The sequence below is a fragment of the Erinaceus europaeus genome, chromosome 9 (assembly GCF_950295315.1).
Source record: "Erinaceus europaeus chromosome 9, mEriEur2.1, whole genome shotgun sequence".
Taxonomy (NCBI): domain Eukaryota; kingdom Metazoa; phylum Chordata; class Mammalia; order Eulipotyphla; family Erinaceidae; genus Erinaceus; species Erinaceus europaeus.
This window is the reverse complement of record NC_080170.1, coordinates 81834904-81856260: the sequence shown is the minus strand read 5'-3', so window position 1 is coordinate 81856260 and position 21357 is coordinate 81834904. Positions and strand designations below refer to the sequence as shown.

Below are 21357 nucleotides of genomic sequence, written 5' to 3'. Positions count from 1 at the left end.
GCATATTTTAGTTATATTCCAAAGGGCCTGTGGCCATACTAGTTTTTTTTTTTTTTTCTCTGAGCCTGAAATCTGATATGCAGGTGGATCCTAATTATTGTCTGGGGAGATAATGTCATGGCTGGGAAAAGGACCAGAAAGCTGGATCAGGGAAGAGAGTAGCTCCCTAATATGGAAAAGGGATATAAATACTGGTAACTGTAAACCCCATCAATTTTATTTGGTCTGGGGCCCATATTCAGCTTTAGGAGCCTATGTGACTTCTGCATCCCTCTAGATCTGAGCTCACATTCTTTGGTCATGAGTAGGAACATTCCAAGCTGCCCTAATATCGACCCATCTTCCTCGGGTGTAGCATAAAGTATTTTGTCCATCCTCCCTTCAGAGGATGGAACATTCTCTACTGTTGTTGATCCAAGTTGAGGGCAAGGTCCTATGGGGGGCCCACAAAGGGGTCTATTTTGTTGTTCCTATAGGAACATTTTAATTTCTTCCTTAATTTCCTTTTTGGCCCAGTAGTTTTAAGTAGTGTACTATTGCATTTTCATATTTTGGGACTTCTAATAATTTTCTATTTTTTGTTGTGTTAATTTTATTCCACTGTGATCTGAGAAGATACTTGGGATGATTTCAATGCTCTTGAATTAGACTGTCTTTGTGGCCTAACATATGATCTATCTCTGATTATGACCCATGTGGACTTGAAAAGAAGGTGTATTCCAGTTTCTTAAGGAGAAAGATTCTGAAAATGTCCAATAGGTCTAGTCTATCTATCAATCTGTTCATTTAATTCTTTTCTCTATTAACTCTGTGTCTAGATGATCTGTCAGTTTGAGAGAGTGGGGTGTTGAAGTCTCCTACTATTATTTTGTTGCTATTGACATATTGCTACAGCTCTTTCAGTAGATGTTTGATATATTTAGATAGCCTCTCATTGGTTGCATAAATGTTAATAATTGTTAAGTCCTTGTCTGTAATTCTAAAAAACCAGAAGTCCTCTTTTAGTGTTCATAGGGTTTCTGGGTGAGGGCTGGGCTCCTTGGTGCCATGTGCAGAGTGCTGTAGAAAATTATTTACATTTAAGGTTTTCTGAAGTAGAGGTCCAAACCCTATTTTTAGAACTCTGGCATGCAAGATGACATCCTTAGCTCAAGAGCTCAAATGACTTGCACTCCCTCAAAGTGATCCCAGTCTCTTATCTATAGATGAAGTTTCTTCCTTGTTCTTTGACCCCCCAAAGAAGCAACTACCATCAGTAGGGAAACTGTCTTTGCCATTGGATGCACTGGTTTGAAAGAACTACTTGGAATAGATCCTTCCGTTGAACAGTTTAAAGTATCATTGTTCAGCTAACTAGCAAAAACCTTGGAGTGCAGTGTTCAGACCAAAGCAGTGAACAAACAGCTGGATGAAAATATCTCATTGTTCCTTACCTCCTGCTGAAACCAGTGCAGAAGCGTCTAGAGTGGTTGATACACATGTAGAAAAATAGAATTACATAAGCTATTGTATGTATAAGGACTTTGCTTTCTTTTTTAAAGTAATGAGGACACATCAGTGTAAAGTTTGAAAAGCAGACATTTATGAGCTTTAACATGTTATTTATTAAAAGCAAGACAAGTGTGACCTTCTATTAACCTCACTTTCATTGATAGGGAATAGCAGAGCTTCTGGAGTAATTTAACAATGTAGTATAATAATATAAGTTTGATCTTGTTAGTGTAGAACTTCATGTCACTCTGCCATTACAAGTCATTATTGCAAAAGATAAACCTATTTAAAAATAAGAAAAACAATATTGGGAGTCGGGCTGTAGCGCAGCGGGTTAAGCGCAGGTGGCGCAAAGCACAAGGACCGGCATAAGGATCCCGGTTCGAACCCCGGCTCCCCACCTGCAGGGGAGTGGCTTCACAGGCGGTGAAGCAGGTCTGCAGGTGTCTATCTTTCTCTCCTCCTCTCTGTCTTCCCCTCCTCTCTCCATTTCTTTCTGTCCTATCCAACAACAATGACAACAACAATAATAACTACAACAATAAAACAACAAGGGCAACAAAAGGGAATAAATAAATAAAAATAAATAAAAAAAAAGAAAAACAATATTTAGGGAATAGACTATTATTCTCTAATTTTCTATAACTCTAAGATAAACTTATGTGTATTGAACATTAATAAGGCAGGCCTTGAGGTGAAAAAAAATTGTTTAGTCTTCTTTGTTGACTGATCCTCTGAGCAATATGTAATTTCCGTCCCTATCTTTTGTTACTTTATTTCAAAGTCTACTATGACAGATATGAGAATAGCTGTTCCTGGTGTTTTTTGTTTGTTTGTTTATTTGTTTTTTGTGGTCCATTAGCTTGTATGAGAGTTTCCATTCTTTCATTTTGAGTCTCTGTTTGTCCTGTTGAGTTAGGTAGTATTCCTGCAGACAACATATGATTGGGTTGTGGTTTTCTGATATATTTTCCTACTCTGTGCCTTTTAGTGGGTGAATTCAGGCCACTGACATTTACTAATATTATGGATTTAAGATATTTCAATGCCATTATTTTGAACTTTCCTGAGCATTAATATGTGTGGCTGGTTTTTTTTTTTTTTATTTTATTGTTTATAGGAGACATTTTAAGAATTCTTGCGGAACAGGTTTGCTTGTAGTTGATTATTTTAAGTGTTATTTGTCTGAGAAGGTTTTTATCCCTCCATATAGTCTGAATGACAGTCTAACAGGAAACAATATTATTGGCTGAACCATTTCTCTTTTTAAAAAACTTTTTTTTATTAATAGAATGTTACAAGATTGTAAGACTACAATATATAGTTCCACACCTGTCACCAGTGTTCTGTATCCCCCCCCCCCACCCTTCTACCACCCAAAGATAACCACCATAGTTATCAAAAGTCTTACAGTTAGCTTGCTTCTGGTTTTGTTCTGTTTGTTTGCTTTTTAGCAAGCTCATGTGAATCAGATCTCTAGATTACATATATGAATAAAATCATCTGGCAGTTGTCTTTCATCCCTTTACTTATTATGCTAAGCATAATCACCTACAGTACCTCCATTTTGTCCCAAAGGACACAATATAATTTTTGACTGCAGAGTAATATTCCATGGAATATATATCCAATACTTTATTTAATCATTCATCTGTTGATGGGTATTTGGGCTGCTTCCACTTTTTCTATTGTGAATATAGCTATGAACACAGGGGGTACATTTGTCCCTTCTAATTAATGTTTGAATGTCCATGGATAAATGCCTAAGATTATTATTGCTGGATCATAAAGTAATTCTATTTTCATTTGTTTAAGGACTATCTGTACAGTCTTCCAAAGGGGATGTACCGGTTTGCATTTGCACCAGCAGGGTAGCAGAATTCCTTTTTCTCCACAACCTCTCCAAAATCTGTCATTTCCTGGTCTGAAACATTTTTTCATTGAGAGTTTATATATATCTTGCCGTTCTCTTCTGGTTCTTAAAAGAGTTTGCATGGAGAAATCTTCTGATAATCTTCTGATTTTCCCTCTGTATGTGATTCTTTGTTTTTCCCTTGCAGTATTCAGAATCCTTTATCTTTACTCCTTTCCATTTTAACTATGATGTATCTTAGTGTATGTAGGTCTGAGTTGATTGTTTGGGATTCTCTGGGCTTCTTAAATCTTTATGTCCTTTCTGTTATTCAGAGTGGGATAGTTTTCTTCTACTATCTCCTGTAGTATGCTTTCTTCTCCTTCTTCTCTCTTCCTCTGGCAAGCCAACAATGTGTATATTGTTTCTTTTGAGGTCATTCCCACATGCCTCTGTTGCTGTTTTCAGTGTCTCTATTTTTCAGTTCTCTAACTTCTTTCTTAGTTTTCTCTAATTCATCCTTGATCTTGCTAATTTTGTTTTCTGCCTCAGTTATTCTGCTTTCATTTCCCTCAGCTCCATTCCTAAGTTCAGCTATTTTGTTACCATGTTCAGTTACTGTCATTAAGGTTCGGTGTTCCAGCTGGCCGGGCTAGCTTCACGGCGGTAGACAAAGACTCGTGGACACACGGCTGGGCTGAGAAGCTGCAGTTTAATCTTTATTCATGAGTGGGCAAATCACCACACCATGTGCTTCCCCATCATTCTCCTCCAGCGGCTGCTGCTGGAACTCTGGACATCCGTAGGGGTTCTTTTTGGGGCAGGGACAAGCAGGCCCCGCGAAACTAGCAGGGCAAAACCACAATCTTCCAGAGGTGGGGGAAGGGGACCAAACCAATATGAAACATACCAACAGTTACAATGTTAGCTTGTTCAGCTTTTGGGGGTCTTAACTCAGCTATTTCAGTGTTTAGCTCTCTAATTACCGTCAAGAAAGTTAGTGTTTTTCTTTCAGAGTCTCATTTGTTGTTTCCTCATTTCTGATATTTCCCTCAAAAGCAGTTGTCACCTCAATTAATGTTTTTTTTTTTCTCATTTTTATTTGATTTTAGTTTGTTGAGACTTTTTTTTTCCTGAGCTTCTGTCATGATTCATTGTTGCAGTGGTTCTTTTTGGCTTGACCATTATTTCTGGTGTCTTTTGAAATTTATGTCCTAAGTGTTTCTGTTCAGATATGGTGTGAGGTGGCCTCTGGTTTTTTGGGACCTGGACCCCTGAGCCAGTCACTTTGTGGTATGTCTTAGGAGTGGGTGGGGCTGTTGTTAAAGTGGTGATACCACTCCATTTAGAAGATGAGAAGTAGTATCTCTTGTGTTCAAACTGAAGAGAGAGAGACAATGAATGGAACAAGAGAGGAGAGATGCAAAACAACAAAAACAACAAATGGAAGGAGTATACACAGCGAGCCAGAGAAGGAATTAATAAGCTATCAGAACATGTATATGCTCACAACTGGGGAGGATGTTAGTCTGATGAAACTTCCTTGAGTTCCCAAAGTACCATTTTTGCTCTGCTGCAGTGATGTGTGATAGGTCTAGGTTGAAGAGGTTGCTGCCTAATTGTGTAAGTGGGCAGATGAGTTAGCCTGACAAGCAGCTTTGGGGATGTCTGCAGTTTACTTCCAGTCAAGGAGTTTCCCAAGCATATACACTGTAATCTGTCATAACCTAATAGAGTAGTTTTCAGGTAGGCTGACCTGTGAGAGTTCCTGCTCTGGATATGTTAGGCAAGATTAATATAAGTGACAAAAGATGCACTTTCTGGGAAATTCTGTCCTGGAATTTTCCCAGGACCTTTGTCTCATTGGTTCCTCTTGCTTTCCTAAACAGCATTTTCTGGGCTTGGGGATGGGGTAGGAGTGGGATGCAGTGGGAAAATTCACCACTCAGCTTGCCTTTATCCTTTTCATTACTTTTTTTCAATTCATACATAGGTTATAATTTTTCCACTGCGGTGTCTCTTTGTTCCATCCTCTGTAGTTTCTCTCCTACTGGCCTGAAAAATCCATCTTCTATTCAGAAGTGCTAGGATCTGAAGAGGTTTCTTAAGAAGAGTCAGTCTAGATGTTGTCTTCATGCAGCCATCTTGGTTCTACCTCAATTTTTTAACTTTTTAAATATTTATTTACTTTACTTCATAGAACTGAGAGAAATTGAGAGGGGAAGGAGAACTAGGGAGGGAGACAGAAAGAGAGACACCTTTAGCACTGCTTCACCACTCATGAACTTCCTCCCTGTAGGTGGGGACTAAGGGCTTGAACCTGGGTTTTTACAGATAGTAATGTGTGCACTCAATGTGTGCTACCACACAACTCTAAAAAATTTTTTATCTTAATTTTTATTTCAAGTGGTGCCAGGGAATAACTCAGGTTATATAAAGTCCTGTTTAGTGTTCTACCTGTCCTTTTATTTTCTTTGTTTTTGAGAGAAAAAGGAAAAGTATAAATGGAAGAAGAGGAGGAGGGGTGGGAGGGAGGGAAAACTGACAAAGAGGAGAGAGACAATATAACATTGCTTCACCATCCATGGAACTTCTCCTTGGTGCTTCCATGCTATCTCATGGTATAATCTTTGTGCCTGCCTTCTTTTGGTCAGCATTAAGCCCTGTACCATTTGCTTGGGTTTTGGGTCATGGAAACCAGCAGAAATTCAACAAGAATCTCTGACTATTCCTTTTCCCATAATAATGAGGTACTTTACCTAGAGATCCTAGAGTCTCTGTGTTTTGTTTGTCTGTGTTGTTAGCATCCATTAATAGCAACAGGTTAACTAGCTACTCAATTGTCTCCTCAATTCTTACCACTCAGATTTCTGGTTTTTCCAGATAGTAAAATCCCAGATATTGAGGATCATCATAGAAATACCCCCTTAAATTCTGAGAAATAACATTAGGTAAATAACAACTATCACCTACATTCAGTATCTTAAAAATAATGAAATAAATTATCAGGATAAAATATAGTCCTTTAATTAAAGAAAGTTAACTCTATACAGATCATATGAGATTATCTTTATGAATTTCAGTGGAGGCATCAAGAGAGTTTGCATTTGGATCTGAAATATCTGCTTCTCTCTCAAAGTTAAGGTGCTATATTACTTATTAAATTACACAGATATATAAAAATGAATAAGATATCCTCTATTAGTCATTAATATCTAAGACAGAGATCAGATGGGTTTTAGGTCACCTTTGGAAAAGAATACCAGGTAAGTATACTGTTATCCCTAAGAATGCAGACTGTATTTTGAGATAGCTTTGTTGAGTATAAATGACATGCAATAAATGGCATAAAATGCAATATATATCCTACCCTTGTGTTCACCTCCAAGCCACCCCCTCCCCTGCAACCTCCAGGAAACCATTCATCTGATTGCTGTCATGGATTAATTAACAGCAGAATACTTTTCTAGACTTTTTGTTGTTGTTGGAATTATATGTCACATAATCTTTTATTCTGGTGTATTTCACTCAACATAACTACTCAAACACTTATTAATGTTTTATGTATCAATAATCCATTATATTTAATGATAATTGGCAGTCTGTTGCATGACTATGCTACAATTTGATTATCTATTCACCCATTGATGACTATTTCTTTTTTTCTTAATTTTTAAAAATATTTATTTATTTATTTATTCCCTTTCTTGTTGCCCTTGTTTTATTGTTGTAGTTACTGATGTCATTGTTGTTGGATAGGACAGAGAGAAATGGAGAGAGATGGGGAAGACAGGGAGGAGGAGAGAAAAACAGACACCTGCAGACCTGCTTCACCACCTGTGAAGTGACTCTCCTGCAGGTGGGGAGCCGGAGGCTTGAACTGGGATCCTTAAGCCAGTCCTTGCATTTTGCGCCACCTGCGCTTAACCTGCTGCACTACTGCCTGACTCCCTTCTTTTTTTTTTTCTTTCAGGCATCACATACTGTATTTAGGAAAATGAAAATATGCATACATACACCTTTAGGTCATTCAGGCAAAATGGTTACTAGTTGAAAAAGTTGGATTCTTTTATCCTGAGTTGTCTACTTGGAGTGAACTTCTTGTTGGCCTAGCTAATTTTTTTAAGATTATTTTTAATTATCTTTATTTATCAGATAGAGACAGCCAGAAATTGAGTAGGTAGGGGTAGAGAGAGAGGGAAAGAGACAGAGAGACACCTGCAGCATTGTTTCATCATTCATGAAGCTTTCCCTGCAGGTGGGGACCGGGAGTTTGAACTGGTGTCCTTGAGCATTGTAACAAAAAGAAAAAGGAAGAAAGAAGGGAAGAAAGGAAGGAAAGAAAAGAAAGAGAAGAATGAACGAAGGGGAAAAGAAAATACTAGGGCTGAGTAAATGTCCACTATGAAACAGTTTTTTTTTTTTTTTGCAACCTTAAATCTATAAAGCACAAGTAGGTCCTTGAGGACATTCACTTCTAACAAGTAAAACTGTCATTAAAATTAAGCATCTGTTCTAGATATGTGTATTCTTCAAAAATCTGTTGCTTTTAAATACAAGGGAGATGTCTACTCTGCTTCTTCATCTACTCCTACACCTTCACCAGAAAGCTTCACAATAGAGGAAGGACACTAGATCTTGCCATTACTAAATCAGTCATTCTTAGCAAAAATACAATGCATTGGCATAGCATTCTTACCTTAAGCCTTCTTTTTTGAAACTATAATAAAACTTGACAACAGACTATTTTTTAATTGCTACCAGGGTTACCACAGGACTCAGGGCCTGCACTCCTGGTGGCCATCCCCCCCCCCCCCAACACTTTCTTTTGATAATACAGAGAGAAATTGAAAGGTAAGAGGAAGATAGGGAGCAAGAAAGAGACACTGGAAGACCTGCTTCACTGCTCATGAAGCTTCCTCCCACAGATGGGCAGCAGGGGCCTCAAACCTGGGTCCTTGAGTATGATATGTATGTTCAACCGGGTACATCACCATCCAGCCCCTCCAATAAATGTTTTTAAAATACTGATTGGGGAGGGAGGGCTGAAAGATGAACCAAAAATGTCAATTTCTAATTTTCTAATCAGGTATTAATTTACATTGGGAGTTGGGCAGTAGCACAGCAGGTTAACAGCAGGTGGTGCAAAGAGCAAGGACCGGCATAAGGATCCCAATTCAAGCCCCCCAGCTCCTCTCTTACAGGGGAGTCACTTCATAAGTTGTAAAGCAGGTCTGCACGTGTCTTTCTCTCCCCCTCTGTCTTCCCCTCCTCTCTCCATTTCTCTCTTCCTATCCAACAACGACGACATCAGTAACAACAATAATAACTACAACAATAAAAAACAAGGGCAACAAAAGGGAATAAATAAATAAATATTTAAAAAATAATTACAGAAATGTGATACAAGAATGATACAGAAAAGAATGCATTCTGCAGTTCTCTAACCTTGAAATATGTGATTTTCCTAAACATTTTATTGGCAGCAACCATCAATAGAATTTAAATCTCTTTCTTCCTAGCATCACTGAGAACACATTATTGATTACTCATTATGTTTCAGAGTCTGTTCTAAATTCTAGAGGCAGTAGTATAGATGGCAGACAATTTCTCTGCTGTTCATAGACTTTACATTCTTGTGGGGAAAAACAGGTAGTAAATACAGCAACATAAAGTTATATTCCCTATGAAGAAGACAACAAGTGATTAGATATGGAACGATGTGGAGGCTGGGTAATCACTGGGTAGAGAGACCAACTTAGATGAAAGACCAGACGAAGCTTGTCTGAAGAGCTGGAATTTGAGCCAAAACATATTTGATGGAAAGAAATCAGTCTTCAGGAAAAGACTATCAGACAAGGGAGACAGCAAGCAATGGCAACTCAGAGGTCTTAAGATGGGAATAGGCATACTACATTCAAGAAAATAGAATAAGTGGTAGAGGCAGATTCAAGACTACACTCAGGATGGTTTTCCTTAGATTATTATCCATTCACTGCTGCTTAAAAGTCTCAGGTCAGGTACAGGGGTCAAGTGGTAGCGCACCCAGTTAAGTGCACTTAGTACTAAGTGTAAAGATCTGCTCAAGTATCCGGGTTCAATACTCCTTCCCATGTTCCCCAAATGCAGGTGGTCCACTTCACTAGCAGTGAAGCAGGTCTACAGGTGTCTTTCTCTTTTCCTATTTCCCTCTACTCTCTCAATTTCTCTGTCCTATTCAATAATATAGAAAAAAAAATCACCACCAGGATTCATAGTGCTGGCACAGAACCCCAGCAATAACCCTGGAGACAATAAATAAATAATAATAATCTCAGGTCCAGTGTTGGATGGTGGCACATCTGGCTGAATGCATATTGCCATGCACAAAGGATCTAGGTTCAAGCCCCTAGTTCCCACTTGCAGTGGAAAAGCTACACAAGTGGTAATGTATGTCTCTCTCTCTCTCTCTCTCTCTCTCTCTCTCTCTCTCTCCCTGTTTCCCCCTTTCCCTCTCAATTTCTGTCACTATCCAATAAAATAAAATATTTTTTAAAAATTTCAGGTCCTCCATTCTTCAGACTGTTAAAAGGCTTGAAAGGCTAATCCAAACCCAGGCAATGATGGAGAAGACATTTGATCATCACAAGGTGTAAAACTAAAGTGGAACTAGACAGACTTGGTCTCTCAGAGAGGCAGCTATTGAGATTTGGTCTGAGCTCCATTCAGGACTCAGCTGTGAGCCAAAGAATGAACTGGAAAGTCATTCAGGAGGTGGCCTGGGCCAGTTATGGCAAGCTGAGGGTACAGTATATTGGAGTGTGGGAGAAAAAGTGGATCCTGCAGGAAGAATGGAATAATAGTAAAGGCAAAATTCTGAAAGTCATTGCTTATTTCTCTTTTCAGTCCCATGAGCCATACTTTCCCTGATCAGCCCATGACTCCCCACCCAGCCAGAATTGTCTAATATAATATCTACATGGTCGAAATTCAATTATTTTTATGGTAACATTCACTTATGCAAACTGGTTCCAACTGTATTATCCATAATTTTGTTTGTAATCCATAAATTTAAATGTTGCCTTGGAATGTTTCTCAATTGCCTTGGATTTGTTTTTAATTATAAATGTCCCATCTTCTCAAAAGGCTTATATATAGAATCTTCATTCTCTCTTTGTTTAACCTCGTAGCTGTTAGCACAATACTGGACTAGGTCTTTAAAAAAATTTTTTTATTATTTATATTCCCTTTTGTTGCCCTTGTTGTTTTATTGTTGTTGTAGTTGTTGTTGTTGATATTGTCGTTGTTGGATAGGACAGAGAGAAATGGAGACAGGAGTGGAAGACAGAGGGAAAGAAAGAGAGACACCTGCAGACCTGCTTCACCTCCTGTGAAGCCACTCCCCTGCAGGTGGGGAGCCGGGGGTTTGAACCGGGATCCTTAGGCTGGTCCTTGCGCTTCGTGCCATGTGCGCTTAACCCGCTGTGCTACCGCCTGACCCCTACTAGGCCTTTTTTTATTTTCAAGAGGGAACTGTGCTCAAGACTAAAATGATTTCAGGGGAAATATTCATGTGGTTTAATGCCATAGAGGAGACAAGCTTTGCTGGTACCAGCTAGCAGCTCATAGTGCCCAAATAGTGCTGAAACTCTGGGTTTCACAATTCAGGCTTCAAGAAATGAGAAGCTAGGTGTGAGAGGCTGCTTACCTGTTCTTCCTACAGCGAATTGTGAAGCCAAGAAAGAAGACTATCAGCAGAAGTCCACAGCTGAGAAAAGTCCAAACAATACCCAAGAGAACAGGTGATAATGAAGTTGTCTTACTACTGTGATGGGGAGAGGTCTGAGAACAGAATGGAGAAAAAAAAAAGCTATTAAAAGTGAAGGTTCATCTATAGATCAATTATGGGAAACACAGGTTCTACTGGAGCATCTCTTCTTTACCATCCTCCTCTCCCTCTTTCCCTATCTTCTCACTACCACCACTAACAGTAATGTGACTTCTGTTACTTCATGGCTCCTCACTTACAATTGTTGTCCTGCAGAGATTATGAAGTGGTCTACGATCCAGTTCCTGGACAGGAAAACTGTCACATAGTTCAGAGCAGTTAATTTCAGGCTCCATGTCATCACATGCTCCTTTTGATGTGTGCTTATTCACAGACTTGGTTGCCTTCTGACAGATAACTAGCAGATCCTTGACAAAAACACAAGAGCAACTCCAATCTTCTCTTCAGAGGTGCCATTTTGAAGCTGTCTCAGAAGTGGGTGAACAACCCATCCAGGTGGAAGCAAAGGTTATGACCCTAGGCTCCTTTATCAGTTACCCTCCAGGCTCTTTTGCTGCTAGGACACACCACATTAATCAGGACAGGACATCTTAGTATCCATTAGGTAACACACAGGTGATGATTCTGGCTTGCCACCAGATGGCAGTCACTACACCAAGTACTTTCACATGGGTCTCAAAGAAGCGGAAAGGAATTAGACCTGTTAAGAAACAAACAAAAACATAAATGTGGCCATATATGAGCAAATGGCTTATGAAGATGTTTTCAATACTTTATACCATTGCTATAGCTATATTTTATATATTTATATATCTAGTTATTTATAACTGCTTTAAAATTTATATATATATATATATATCTTCTTTTTAGTAGACACAGGCAGAAACAGTGAAAGCAAGGCTTCCTTCAGTGTGATGGAGGTTAGGATTGAAGCTGGGTCAAGCACATGATAAAGCAGAAGACTATCCAAGTGAACTACTTTGCTGGCCCACAAATACATCTTAAACATCTACAGTAAATAATATCTTAAAAATAAAGATAGGGGTCCGGGAGGTGGCGCAGTAGATAAAGTGCTTGACTCTCAAGCATGAAGTCCTGAGTTCAAGCTCTGGCAGCACATGTACCAAAGTGATGTCTGGTTCTCTCTCTTCTCCTATCTTTCTCTTCAGTAAGTAAATAAAATCTTTTTAAAAAATAATAAAGATAGGGAGGTGGTGCACACAATTGAGTGTGCATGTTACAATATGCAAGGGTTCAGGTTCAAGCTGGCAGTCCCATCCCTGCCAGGGATGTTTCAGAAGTAGTGAAGGAATGCTGACACAATCTCTCTCTCCCTCTCCCTCTCCCTCTCCCTCTCCCTCTCCCTCTCCCTCTCCCTCTCCCTCTCCCTCTCCCAATTCTTTAAAGGAATTCATTCCTTACTAGAGAAAATAGATCTGCAATGTTATCAGTTGGAATTTAAAAGAGGATTCCATTCTGTGTTGTTCTTGAAAAACAGGGTAGTACAGTTTTCTTTCATTGTGGAAGAGAATTGAGAGGAAAAAAATCAATCATTATGTCAATAGTCACTGAACATTAAGACTTGCGTTTAAACCCAAACAACAGTGACAGATGTAGATGGCATCTTTGGGTTCTGTGTGCTTGAACATGAACAATATAGCACACTGTGCTACTCATTCATTGGCTGCTCATGTTTTCCTGAATTATTCACCAGGTTCATTACAATGAAATCCCAAGAGAATTAACAGTCACTATTTCCTGTCAAGATGTTTAAATTCTAGTGCTGGCTTGCGGCATTACTGAATGCAAAATTGAGAAGTAAATATAAAAATGTAACTATGTACATCCTACTTTTACTGAAATTCTAACTGCTGAAGAAGCATTCTTTTGTCTTTACCCTTAAAAGAAAAATTAGACAGACTCTACTGTACCTTCTAGCATACAGCAGCACTGTCAGTCACAGTAAAGACCATGCTACATTATGAATTAGAAGGTGTTTTTCGTATGTTACCTTTTTAATCCTGTTGGCAAATATATACCCTTATATTTGATGCATTAAGTTCACATTTATGTTCCTTACATCATATGAAAGGAATACACATAAGAGTGTTTGAGATAAAAACTCATGTCATTCTCACTACAATAGTGTCACATGAGGTAAACACCATGCCTCATTTTCAAATAAGGAAGGAGCAGAGAAGTGGAGAAAATAGCTTAAAGTTTGCAGAGAAAGGATCTGGATCCAGGACTTTATATTCCAAGGTCTATATCTTCCCTATATATAGTTTATGTGGGTGGACATTTTGGAGTCAGGTTTCCCAAAAAGACACCTAATGACTTGATGGGTTGTTTCATGTTTATTCCCCAGAGCTGCACTTCTGTGAATTTCTTGGAATATGACACACCATTGCACATTTATACCAGTAGTTCTCAAGTGAGGCAATTTTTCACTTTCAGATAATTTTTTTAATATGGAAGGCTTCATGAAATTGCATGTCATCCTTGCACAGGGGCCATGCTAATTGTCTCTGTATTATTCCAATTTTAGTATATGTGCTATTGAAGTGAGCACAAGAGAAAATTTTTCTTAAAAAAACAAAACAAAATGAAACGTATGTATATGAGAGAAAAGGAAAAGGATAGAGAACCAGAACGTCATTCTGACATAGGAGATGATGGGGATTGAACTTGGAACCTCATGCTTAAGGACCTAACACTTAATCCAGGGTGCCACCAAAGAATATTTTTCAATGCCTAAAAAGACATTTGTTGTCAAAATTGAGAGAAGAGTGTTATGGACACGAGCCTGGGGATGCTACAGAACATCTTGTAATTCACACAGGACAGCCCGTCCAAATAACAAAGAATTATTTGGCTTCAGATGTCAACATCTATAATGCTGAGAGACCTTGGTTGACACTGGTCCTAAAAAGATTAGCTAACAATCTTAAACTCAAATCACCTTTGGGGGAATTATATGAACATGTTGGAGTTGGCCAACAGAACAAGAATTTGTGCAGGATATATCTCTGGATTGGTTTTTGTTGCTATAGTGAATGGGACTGATTTCTGGATTTCTTCTTCTTTTGACTTAGTGTTTGCATAAAGGAATGTCACTATCTATTGTATATTAAATTTATAGCCTGGCACCGTACAGTATTGCTTGATAATTTCCAGGAGCGTCCTGCTGGATTCTTTTAGGTTTTTCTTTTTTTTTTAAATTTTATATTTATTTATTTACTTATTCCCTTTCGTTGCCCTTATTGTTTTATTGTTTTAGTTATTATTGTTGTTATTGATGTCGTCATTGTTGGATAGGATAGAGAGAAATGGAGAGAGGAGGGGAAAACAGAGAGGGGGAGAGAAAGATAGACACCTGCAGACCTGCTTCACCGCTTGTGAAGCAACTCCCCTGCAGGTGGAGAGCTGGAGGCTTGAACCGGGATCTTTATGCCGGTCCTTGCGCTTTGCACCATGTGCGCTTAACCCACTGCACTACGGCCCAACTCCCTCTTTTAGGTTTTTCTATGTATACTATTATACTATCTGCAAATAGCAAAAGCTTAACTTCTTCTCTTCCAATATGTATCTCTTTAATTAATTATTATATTATCAATTATTATATGAATAATTTAATAATCTCCTAATTCCATAGCAAGAACTTCTAGTACTATGAGATCTTTGTATAACTATGTTCATAGCAGCACAATTTGTAATAGTCAAACCTTGGAAGCAACCTAGATGTCCAGCAACAGATGAGTGTCTAAGAAAGCTGTGGTATATATAAACAATATGTAATGTAGCAATACATTACTACAAATTATGAACTCACCTACTTCACTTCATCTTAGATGGAACTTGAAGGAATCATGCTAAGTGAAATAAGCCAGAAAGAGAAGGATGAATATGGGATGATCTCACTCATGAACAGAAGTTGAGAAATAAGAAAGGGGAAACAGAAAATAGAACTTGGACTGGGTTTGTGTATTGTATCAAAGTAAACGACTCTGGGAGGATGTAGGGAGAGCTTTCAGGTCTTGGTGCATGATAACAGAGGAGGACCTAAGCTGGGGTTGAGAGTGTTTTGGAGAAAATAGAGAAATTTTACACATATATCAAAAATTGTAGTTACTGTAAAGCATTAACCCCCTCCCAATAAAAAATAAGGCTATTTATAATCATCTGACAATAATCAGCTAGGAAAACTAAACTTGTGGAGAATTTGCTTCCTCTACACCATCAATTTCTCACATTTCAAGTAACTCCTATCAAGTATTTAGAGCTCCCTATTTAGACTCAGCTCCACCAACTACACAACCTTCCCATGCATATCCTCACCTGAACTTTTCCTCTTTGATATAATTCCATCAGGCTTTCAAGTTTTAGTGATTCCTGTGAGTTTTCCCATTTCTCTGCTATATAATCATCCCAGGGACCTGGGGCAAGGCTTATGCAAAGAATCCTGATTTATCGAGGGAAGTGAAGGTGTTAGGGAGAGATGACAGCTACAAATACATCACTAAATGGGGGTGGGGGTTGAGTGTAGTGGGAGAAGGAAGAGTGGGCTCAGCCAATTCTAGATCTCAGAAAAACAAAGCTGTATCGAACAGTCAATGCCCATGTCCAGCGGAGAAGCAATGCAGTGGGAAACCTCCCACTTTCTGCACTCCATAAAAATCTTTAGTCCATATTCCCAGAGGGATAAAGAATAGCAAACCTTCCAATGGAGGGAAGGGTATATGGAACTCTGATGGTGGGAATTGTATGGAATTGTACCCCTCTTCTCTTACAATCTTGTTGATCATTACTAAATGACTAATAAAATTTTTAAAAAAGATAAAGCAAAATTTAAGTCTCAGATCCATCATTTTGTATCTCTGGTGCTTTAGGTTTGCTACTAAACTCTAATTCTTAGTTCTATCTTCAATGAAGTGAGAGTAACAGTAACTGTACCTCAAAGTTTATGCAGGATATACGTTAGTGTAGCAGATACATAATAATTGTCAATATATGTCAGTTTCTTTCTTTTTTGTAATATAGAAAGGTCAGCTATTAGTAATTTGGGATTCATTATTGAAGATATTTATTCTGTTTCTCTAAAGATCTGAACAGAATCCCAAATTCTGAATCACTGTTTCTTTTAACATGAAGAGTAGTGATTTTTTTTTATTATTTTATTTTGATAGAGTGAGATAGAGAGGGGAAAGAAGACAGAGAGACACACCTGCAACCTGCAACACTGTTCCACCACTTGTGAAGTTTTTTTCCCCCTATGTAAATGGGGACTGGAGAAGAGTCTTTACACTGTATTTTTTTTTCATTGCCACCAGGGTTATATATATGGAGAGGGGGTGGGGGCGGGGGGGGGGGGAAGAAGGATATATGGAGAGAAGATACCTACAGCACTGTTTCACCACTATTGAAACTTCCTCCCTGTAAGTAGGGACCAGGGGCTTAGACTTGGGTCTTTGAGCACAGTAATATGTGCTGTACTAGGTGGATAATATGTGCACTGCCCAACCTCTACAGTTTTTAAAATCAAATTCTGTAAGAATAATGAATTTCATGGGTTTGGGAGATAGCACATCCAGTACAGTGTTCACTTTACTATACACAGGGGCTTGAATTCAAGTGCCAGCACCACATGGGAATGGTATGACACTGGGAGAAACTCCAGAGGGATGGTAGAACTGTGCTGGAGTGTCTCTTCCCACCTCCACAGTTATATATCTGAAATATAAAGCATTTAAAATTCAGCCTGGGGCAGTACAATAGTTCATGTGCAAGGTCCATCCACCACCATAAAAATAAAGAAAGAAATGTTGGGGACTGGACCCATTGCCCAGGAAAGTCTAGGCCATAGTTTCCATGAGGTTTGAGTGGGTCTGACCCCAAACTCTCCACCCGTCTCTGGACATGGGCTACCTTTCTACATATACTACCTCCCCCCCTTCCTTCTTTAATTAAAAGCCATGGATTACTGTGTGCAGTTAACCTTAAAACCACCAACAAACATCCTGATTACTCAGCTGCCTCCCCCCACCCCCCGCTACCCTAAAATGCCTGCAATCTACCTCTGGAAAAATGAACATTGTAAAGCTTGTGACCAAACCTTGTACAGTAACCTTTTACTTGTGATCAAACTGTCTGTTGGTCAAAATGTGACTGTGCATTGTGTTGTTCTGTGTTTGGGTTAATGATTACCTTAACCTTCCCCCCAAGTTATGGATATATTTACCTGCTTTTTCTTTCAGTAAACAAAATGCCCCGCTGAGGCTCTCCCAGGGCTGACTGCTTGTCTCCCTGCACACTTTGCCCTCGGCATGCAGAGCTACCCCAGGACCCCCGGGGGGCCGCTCTGACCTCCATCTCCCCAATGGCCAGGGGAGGCGGGCAGGACCCGGAGTGGCCAGCCCCACAAAGAAATAATGAATTTTAGATCTCTGACAGTAAAAACCATATTTATTAATGCAGTGAATATCGACTAATCAGGTAGCATGTGCCAGTCGTTGTGCTAGGAGCTAGGGATACAGCAGGGTGCAAGTCACCTAACATAGTGCCTGGTATTTAATAATCAGCACATAACTACTGAAGTGAACCCAGAGATGTTATATAATGTTAGACTCAAATTCCTGGGCATAACCCTTAAAGCATCTAAATATTCCTGACTCAGAAGCTGGAAGTTTGACTTATGAATAGGGGCTGAAGCATCTCCCCTTGACTACCATGAGAACAGCTCCTGCTTTCAGAGAACATCCCCGAAATGCTTTGCTGAATCTCTCTGCACATTCAGATATAAGCTGGCACAACCATACAAACTGGGCTGCCAGTAACTACTGCTTTATAGACAGAATGTAGAAACTTGTTAATATTCTACACTAACAACTAAAGACTGGAGTTAAGAATTAAGAACAGTAGAAAGGAAGGAAGGAAAGAAGAAAGGGGAATACAGTAAAACCTTCACCAGCTTCCCAGAGTTATAGCTACTTAAAAGCACTTAGGTACTATTATGCAAATTTTATGTGCATGATTTCCATAAAAACCAGTCACAAATGTCAATTAGTGCTCATTAATATGCAATAAAACTCGCATTTGAAAACTACTAAGAGCCAAAAATGAATTCCACTTGGCTGCCCTCCTTTAATGAGAACTGCTAAAGTGCTGTGTGTTATCTTTTTTTTTTACCAGTGAAATAGTAAGGTGTTGAGGGAAATCAAGCTTTGGGCAACAGAAGGACCAGAGAGAATAATTCTTTAAAGGCATAAAAGCTAGTTCTGGACATCTCAGGTTTTAAGATGTTACAGGAAGGCCTCTGTGCTGTCAGGTACTCGTTGCATACACAGAATAAATTCATTTACCCATTTTGCAAATAGTGATACCGAACACTCCTTTAGGGATGTCTGTTAGGGGGTTATACAGCTGGAAAGAAGGAAGTAAAACTTCAGTCCTGAGGTTCAATCCATTCAGGTAAAATGAGGTGATGACTCCTGGCCCTTGGAATTACTGGCACTCATTCCAGGAAAATCTCCAGGGCCAGAATTTTTACAAGTGAATGTACATGATGTATCTCTAAATTCCATTTTTAGCTGGACATGGGATTTCTCTAAACTGTTATCCAATGTGGCTATGTTGCCACCCTCCCCCAATTATTTGTGTGATAGTGATTTGTGCTTTGAGCAACAGAGAGACAGGAAAAGTATTAAAGGTTATCCATAGTAGACATTCATACTGCAAACATCTTCTTTAAAAATGAGCCTATCCTTAGGTTAGAAGCTGCAGTAAGGATAGACTTTCTCAGTTTAATGTCATTGCACATCTGAATCACCAGAAAGTTCCTTAAAAAGTATTGACTGATGGCCTCCATTGCTGGAGTTTCTAACTCAGTAGGTTGCAGACTGAGAATTGGTATTTTTAGTTAAATTCCTAGCTGCTGCTGCTGCTGCTGATAATCTGAAAATCATGTCATAAGAACTCAACCCAGCTAGAGAACATATAGGGCTTTCATCAGAGTTTAAGCCACACAACCCCCTGGAGCAACCTTTAGCTTGTTACTTCAAGCTACTGTAGTGAGTCTCAAGTATGGATCAAGTCACTGATTCAGCTTTCATTGTAAGTTAATTTCAGAGAAGCACTACTGAGAAATTGGACATCAAACAACATTAATTAAAATATATAGTTTATCATTTATTTTTATTAGAGAGAGATTTAAAGGGGAGGGGAAGAGAGAGATGGAGAGAGCAACTGACAGTCTTGTCTTTATGAATTAACTTTATTTATCCATGGTAATATTCTCTGCTGTGAATTATCCTACTCTCTGTGATTTCATGTACATTCAAACTCTTTAATAGGAAATTTGAAAAAATTATCATATCCATGAAATATAATATTTATCAATCCTAGAGGGGGGCAGACATGTTACAACATGATTGGCTGAAGACATTATAAAACTAGCCAGTTGCCAGTTAAAAAAAGATAAATATTCTATGACTGTATTTATATTAGGTATCTAAATTATGCAAATTTAAAGGAAGGAGAAATGGCTGTTTCTGGGAACCTAGGGTTAAAGGGAATAGAGAGTTAGTGTTTAACTGTTACAGACATTCAGTTTGGGAAAATGAAAACAATTCTGGACATAGATGGTGGTGATGGCTAAAGTTACTCTAAGTGTACTCGGTACTACTGTATACCTTATAAGTAAGGACTGCAAAAGATGAATAAGGGCAAGAGACTGGCATACTTTCAACTATGACTCTTTAGTCACTATCAGGCCACCCCATAAACTGGAGCCCTAGTCGGGGAGTCCTGAGATTCCCAAACAGACATGACAGGCCTAGACCTCAAGTAGATCCCTCTCTCCATTGTTACCAGTCGTCTCTATCAGGAACAACACAATAGACCCCTTTGTGGGCATCCATTGAACCTTGCCCTCAATGTATATCAACAATGGTAGAGAATGTTCCATCCTCGGAGAGGAGGATGGACAACATACTCTATGTTCTACCTGGGGCAGCTTGGAATGTTCCTACTCATGACCACAAAATATGAGCTCAGATCTACAGGGATGCAGAGGTCACATAGGCTCCTAAGCTGAATACGGGTCCCAGATCAGATCAAATCGATGGGGTTTATAGTCAACAATATTTATACAGCTTTCCGGTATTTGGGAGCTACTCTCTTCCCGGATCCAGCTTTCTAGCCCTTTTTCCAGTCATGACATCATCTCCCCCAGACAATAACTTGGATCCACTTGCATATCAGATGTCAGGCTCAGAAAAAAAAAAAAAACTAGTATAGTCATGGGCTTTTTGGAATATAGCTAAAATAGGACTACATCTTCATCTGCAATATTCTAGCATTTAGGTTCTTCATCTTCATCTGGATCTTCATCATATTCTAAATCTTCATCTGCAATATTCTAGCATTTAGGTTCATGATTAGTCAACAGTGTTTGGCTCTAAACGCTAACTTTTTTCAGCCACCAGCCTCCAGATGCTACCATTATGCTGACCAGACTTCCCTGGACAGACAATCCCACCAGTGTGTCCTGGAGCCCCGCTTCCCCAGAGCCCCGCCCCACTAGGGAAAGAGAGACAGGCTGGGAGTATGGATCCACCTGCCAACGCCCATATTCAGTGGGCAAGCAATTACAGAAGCCAGACCTTCCACCTTCTGCAGCCCATAATGATCTTGGGTCCATACTCCCAGAGGGATAAAGAATAGGAAAGCTATCAGGGGAGGGGATGGGCTGCAGAATTCTGGTGGTGGGAATTGTGTGGACTTGTATCCCTCTTATCCTCTGGATTTTGTCAGTGTTTCCTTTTTATAAATAATAATTTAAAAAAAAAACAAAAAGAAAAAAAAGAGTAAATGGTATGCCACAGATGTTTTATCACAACAAAAATATCCACTTAATTTTATAAATAAAATTCTTTACTGTATACTCTAGCCTTATATGCCACTCAGCTATTCTGACTAGTGTTAGCCCAGTCAACACTAAAATTCTTCTACCCTTTTCTTTTAATCTATTTGTTTAATCAATTTTCTTTTCCTCTGTTCATCATTCAATTTTTTTTCCTCCAGGGTTATCGCTGGGGCTCAGTGCCAGCACTATGAATCCACTGCTCCTGGAGGCTATTTCACATTTTGTTGTCCTTGTTGTTGCCCTTGTTGTGGTCATCATTCAATCTTAATATGTAAGATAAATTTCTTGTACATGGCATATTGTATACTTTGATTTTTTTAATCC

At 39.0% G+C, this 21357-nt stretch overlaps 1 protein-coding gene and 1 non-coding gene across 2 annotated transcripts in view; both read right to left on the bottom strand.

Moving 5' to 3' along the window:
- Nucleotides 1-11789, bottom strand: part of GPR156 (G protein-coupled receptor 156) — a 67268-nt gene extending 55479 nt beyond the window's left edge. The window contains exons 1-2 of the mRNA XM_007532098.2: nt 11351-11789; nt 11031-11164 (exon numbers count right to left, since the gene is read on the bottom strand). Of these exons, the coding sequence (XP_007532160.1) occupies nt 11031-11164; nt 11351-11446 (230 nt within the window). The 5' untranslated portion in view covers nt 11447-11789. The remainder of the gene's footprint in view (nt 1-11030; nt 11165-11350) is intronic.
- A 1787-nt stretch (nt 11790-13576) lies between these two features.
- On the bottom strand, nt 13577-13683 carry LOC132540551 (U6 spliceosomal RNA). The gene has a single exon (XR_009551750.1). It is a non-coding gene; the product is annotated as a U6 spliceosomal RNA (small nuclear RNA).
- Nucleotides 13684-21357: the final 7674 nt, after the last annotated feature.